This window comes from Thalia democratica, chromosome 8, assembly GCF_965202585.1.
Source record: "Thalia democratica chromosome 8, ktThaDemo2.hap1.1, whole genome shotgun sequence".
NCBI classification, from domain to species: Eukaryota; Metazoa; Chordata; class Thaliacea; order Salpida; family Salpidae; genus Thalia; species Thalia democratica.
In genome coordinates this window covers 20,829,028-20,834,826 of record NC_139172.1, presented here as the reverse complement: position 1 = coordinate 20,834,826, position 5,799 = coordinate 20,829,028, and the positions used below count along the sequence as shown (strand labels likewise).

At 25.3% G+C, this 5,799-nt stretch overlaps 1 protein-coding gene across 1 annotated transcript; it reads left to right on the top strand.

The window, feature by feature from the left end:
- The first annotated feature begins 2,835 nt into the window (after positions 1-2,835).
- LOC145842988 (hematopoietic prostaglandin D synthase-like) lies at positions 2,836-5,557 on the top strand. Its single transcript, XM_082950457.1, has 4 exons — positions 2,836-2,968; positions 3,308-3,516; positions 5,202-5,297; positions 5,387-5,557. The coding sequence occupies exons 1-4, from the start codon at positions 2,836-2,838 to the stop codon at positions 5,555-5,557; spliced, it is 609 nt and encodes a 202-aa protein (XP_082806583.1).
- Positions 5,558-5,799: the final 242 nt, after the last annotated feature.

Sequence of the window (5,799 nt, the reverse complement as noted above, 5' to 3'; positions counted from 1 at the left end):
GCAGTGTTCCACCGGTTACATGACAGTTTAAATTTGGACCGTATAAAGATTCTTAAAGAATATTTTTAAAGGTCATAGCTAAAAGAGAAATGTGTAATTTCAAATTTGAAAAAAGGTCTTGTAGGTCTAGTTAACAAAATTTTTACAGTAAAAAAATTGAAAAACAATATTTTTAGAAAAGATTTTAAAACTACTAAAAGTTACTACATTTTAAAACTTATTACAGCCATATCTTATTTTTTAATTTTGGTAGGTATATAATTAGGTTGAAAAAGAAAAAAAAGACTTAATTTGAAAAAAAAGCATTAAAAGATATCATTAAAAATAGTAAAACTGAATTGTCAGAATTTGAATATACGTGCACCCGGCTAGAGTACTCTGGTTGTGGAACCAGCATTAAAAAAAACACAAAAAAAAACAGGACTTTACTTTTTAAAGATAATTCAATTTTTTTTTAACAAAAATAATAATACAAAAAATCTCTGTATGTCATTTACTAAATAAAAAAGGTTAAACCTATAGACTACTATCAAAAATAAGTGTAAGTAAGAGATTGAACGGTTGTTTAAGATTACTTCAAACTTTTGTTCACTAATGCAAAGTAAATAAAGAAAAAATATTTTTACTCTAGATTATTAAGTAAATGCGTTTACTATAAAAAAATGCTTAAAATGTGGTTTATCTAATTTACTACTACATTTGTATTTTTTTTACAGATATCAAAAAACATCTTTTTAAACTAAGATGAAAAAGGGCTTCAAGTTTAGGTCTTTGTTTTTAATTAAATTCCTTGTACACACTTTAATAAACACAGAGATAAGCACAAAGAAAAAAAATGACTAAACAACTTCAGTTGCAAGTTTACTCATCTATATAGCAGCGTATTTTAACAGTTATTTACAAAAATTTAAACTTGATTTTATAAAATAAAAAAGGGTACGGTAAGAACTATGAATTATAGAATTCTAAATCTAGTTTTATTAACTAGGTAGTCTTTTTTGTTTTTAAATTTAACCCTATGAAAAAAGAGTATAGAAACAGTGAGATTATTGAAAAACATCAATTAATTCTATTATATTTTTCTACATACACGTATATATTTGTTGTTATTATTTTGTCTCAAATGTACATTTATCAGTTTACGTTGCATACCAAAATACGTAAGAGTTAACCTCTAACTTATTGTAACTTTTTAGTTCTAGTTTATTTAACGACAAAAAAAACCCTCAAATATTTGATCCTAAGAATTGGTGCACGAAGCACCTTTCGGTTATCAAGTCACACACCACGCATACCTTTTAACGTATTTTCCAGGACTTTTAGTTGGTGAGAAACTTTTACCATAATTTTTTTTTCAAAATCGAGACTTAAAAAAATAATAATAAAATGTTAATTTTTAATGAAATTAGTATTCAACAAGCACATCTGTTTACTAAAAAAAAATTAAAATCACGTTTTAATTAAAAAGCTCTGTTTTTTTGTTGTTTGCATAGGACGGTTTTAAGATAAAATTCACGTCAACCAACTGAGCGAGCCGCAATCACGTTTCCCAATCCTACTCTGACGTTAAAATGAGTAAAAAGCTAGTAAAAAAAAATAGCAGCAAAGTTTCCTGTAATTTATTATTATAAAAACCAGCAAATCAAAGCTATTTAAACCACCAAAAAAAAAAATAAAAGGCTAAAATTCTTACAAAAAAAGTTAACTTATAAAAATTTGTTTGAAGTTAATGAAAATCACTATTAGGTGTTTAAAAATATCATCTCAAGTCTTTTTCTGATGTCTTTAGTGAGATATGTACTTGTATGTGCTTTTTATTTAACTTTGATGTTTTTTTGACTTAAAAGACTTTTATAAGTTTTTAAGTGTTAACTGTGAAGACTTATTACGATTTCTAACTTTAAATATATATGTTTTTACTAGTGGTTTTACTAGTAGAATTCATATATGTTTTACTGTTAACAAGTTTGAAAATAAAAGATTATTTATGTAGTAAAAAGTTTAAAATAACTTTTTTAGCAGAATAAACTGTTTACTTACAACGAGGGTATATTCTGCAATTAAAAAAAAATTAAAAAAAAAAATTTAAAGAAAAATAAATTTAATGAACGATACAGCACCACAATACGGACAAGGGCAACTTGAAAGTTACTGTGTTTGTTTTGATTAGATAGTGTAAGTTGTAGAACTTGTTTGAACAATGAGTAAGCTGTTATTTATTTGTTAAAAGAAAAGTACTCGGGCAAACAAAGTTGTATTTTTTGGTGTTAGGTAGTTAAAACGTGTGTTAACATTTTTACATTAGATTTTATTTTGAATAATTTTAATTGTTTTTCTCAGAAAAAAAGTGTTTATTGTAGGTATTAATTTTGTTTTTTAAATTTTAAGATTGTACAGATTTTGTGTAAGTATGAAGAAATGATAGCAAAAGAGTTCGATTACTCGGATTAATAAATACAAATTATTTTTAATTTAGAAGTTACTTTCAAGAAGTTTATATATCTATGTCAAGTATTTTATGTATTTCTTAAGATATATTTCTTTATTAAAATGACTTTTTACTTAAAAGTACAAATCTAAAGTTCAACTAAATTTAAAATAAAATCTTACTAAAATGCTTACAACTTCATTAAAAAAGATTTGAAAGTAAATTTATAGGTACAGTTGTAATTTCGATATTTTAACTCTTTATAAATAAGTTTACAAAAAAAAATTGTTCAAGTCTAAAAGCAACTAGTTAAGACTTCTAAACGTTTTATCTCCTACTTTATATATTTAAAGTTTTAAACATAGTTATTAGAAATCCTAAAAGCATTACTAGATAAAATTATTAAAATGCCAAAGTACAAGTTGACATATTTCGACTTGGAAGCTAGAGGAGAGCTGATTAGACTCATATTTGCAGCAGCTAAAGTTGAATACGAAGATCACCGAATTTCATTAGATGAATGGCCGAAATTCAAACCAAGTTAAAACTTATTATCAATTCACATTAATAAAAGCTTTATAAGCCTAAAGATTATTATTAAAAAAACTAAAGATGAAGCTTTTGTTTTTCTGTAAACAATGTATTAATTTGAACAATAAACTTTCTTTAAACTTATTAATAATTTTCACTGCTTTTATTAACCATCATGGGTAATAAGTTGTAGAAATAAGAATTTTTAAACCAGTTAAATAAAAGCAAACGTTAAATATTTAGTTTGTGCTTTATATCATACATAATTAAAATGTTAATCATAAGTTTTGCAGAAAATTTTACTAGCAAGCTAAAACTTTTTTTCAAACTTGTTCTGTTATCAAACAGATTTTCCGTTTAAGCAATTACCGGTTTTATATATTGATGACAATCCACCACTAGCGCAGTCTGGTGCTATAGAGAAGTACCTTGCTTCAATTTACGGTCTTAATGGTTGTAATAAGCTTGAGGCAGCTTACATTGAGATGATAACAAGCCAGATTAACGACGTTACGTTGTCCAAACTTCCTTTTTTCGAAAAGGACGAAAAAGTAAAGGTTATAAAAAGTATTAGTACATAAATAACTTTATGAAAACTTAGCTTTAAATTAATTATTTTAGAAACATACAATTTAATACAAATGTTATAATATAACCGTATAAGGTTCTTCGTGCACCAGGTCCTGGACCAAATATTTTGAGCGTTTTTTTATTGTTCAAAAAGTTATGTTCATTTTTAAATATTTCTAAAGTTGTTATTGTTAAGCTTTGCAAATAAAAGTTTAGTATTAAAACTTTTTTTCAGTAGAGCTTAAGTTAATTTTAACATATCATTCTGTTCTGTATAACAAATAGTTTGTGGCTTTTATAAGTTAGTTTAATAAAATTTTTGTCCTTAAAAGAAACAAAGATAAAACATGTTGGAGAGCATTTTAATTTTCTTAACTTATATTTTCTTTATAATTACTTTTTTTTTGGTTTGTCTTAAAAGTAAGTTAAAAATGACAAAAACTAAGCTTGTTTTAAATTTTTTCTTTTGTTTTAAAAAACGTAGTATGCTGTAAGTTTAGCTCGCACTTCTAAGACAAAAAGTTAGTTTTAAAAATATTTTATTGCCTTAAAACTATAAAATACATTTAGTTGAACTTAAATAACAACATAAACGTTCAAATTTAACCATATTAAGTGTAAAGTAGATAAACGTAATTTATAAATGATTAAAACAAAAGTAACCAAAAGTGTATTCCAAAAAAAAAGTAAAATATGTAAAATTATAAGTAAAAAGATTAAAAACCTAAAGTAAAATATGAATATTTCTAACTTAATAATTATAACATACATGTGGAAAATACAAAAAAACTATGTTGAATTTTGTAATATAACTTAAGGAACTAAAAGCGTAATTGAAACTAATTTAAAAGTCATACTGTTATGAATCAAAAAACATAATGAAAAGCATAAATCTCTGCTTATTGTGTATTAAAACTGGTATACTGACAATTCCCACTCGCGATCATTTTCCACCCGCGCACAATCCCAACTCTTTTTTTTCTTTATTTATTCCTTTATTTGTTAACATTTTCGTTTTATTTTGTTTATTATTAAATTAAATTTTACTATCACTGTAATCCCTCACCCTTACCCTTGATCGGTAAACGGTTCTAGAGTTTGACCGGGTGGGATTTGATCGGGTCGCTTTGATCGCGGGTTTGAAATTAGCAGTTCCCATTAAACTAGTTCTATCATGTGTTCAAAGTGCGAACTCAAACAGCATGTTACAGTTATTTGATAATTCATTTTTGTAAGTTGAGTAAATGAAACAACTACTTTATAATTATTCATTTTAAATTACTTTAAAATCTATAATTCTTAAAACGAAAAAAAAAACTAATTTTACTTCAAAAAACTTTGTTTTATTTATTATATATAAAAGGTTATCTTGTTACCTTAAGAAAAAAAATGTTAGTATTGAAAAAAAATTTCATGAAACTCCATGAAAAGCTGCAGCGTAATACTATTAATTTTTTCAAGTTTATAGACAATGTAGTGCAGGGTTTCCCAATTTTTTTTATAAGGCCCCCTAAACAGAAATAAAAAAAACTATGGCCCCCTCATTATAATTTTCTACTAATACACTTCTACATATATAACTTTATTATGTACGTTAATAAAATATCGTTAACGTTTAAAAAATCCTAGTTTTGTTATAAGAGCTTCAAGCTTTTAATTTTAACAACAACAGAATGAGAAGTTTGACAAGCAATTTCAAGAAAAGATACTACCATCTCTAAAGTATATAGAAAGCCAAATGAAGAACAACGAATTTCTTGTTGGAAAGGTATTAAATAGACAAAAGCTTAAAACTCTATACAAAAGTTTACTTTAACAAACAGAGGTTTTAAATTACAAAACTTTAACCTTTAACAGAAACTTTCGTATGCCGATTTGTTTGTCATGCAAATTGTATTGTACTTTAGAAAAGCCTTCCCGAAGTATCTTTCTGAAGTTCCTAAACTGTGTGCACTATCTGATCGCATTTCTAAAGTTGAAGGAGTAAAGAAATATCTGGACAATCGACCGAAAAATCTTTTGTTTTAGTTGTTGTGTATTTTGCAGTAGAAATTTTTAAGAGTGATTTCGTTTTTCTGTCGACATATTACCTAATGATATTTTACCTTAAAATATCTAATAACGGAAAAAATCTGTAAAACTAAAAATGGTTATAATTTTTTAAAAGATGTGCTCAGTAAATTACTTAATAATAAGCTCTATGCTTACCAGACTACATTTTTTTTTAATTACTGTTAAAATGGTTTGAATGCATTCATATACAATTAAAG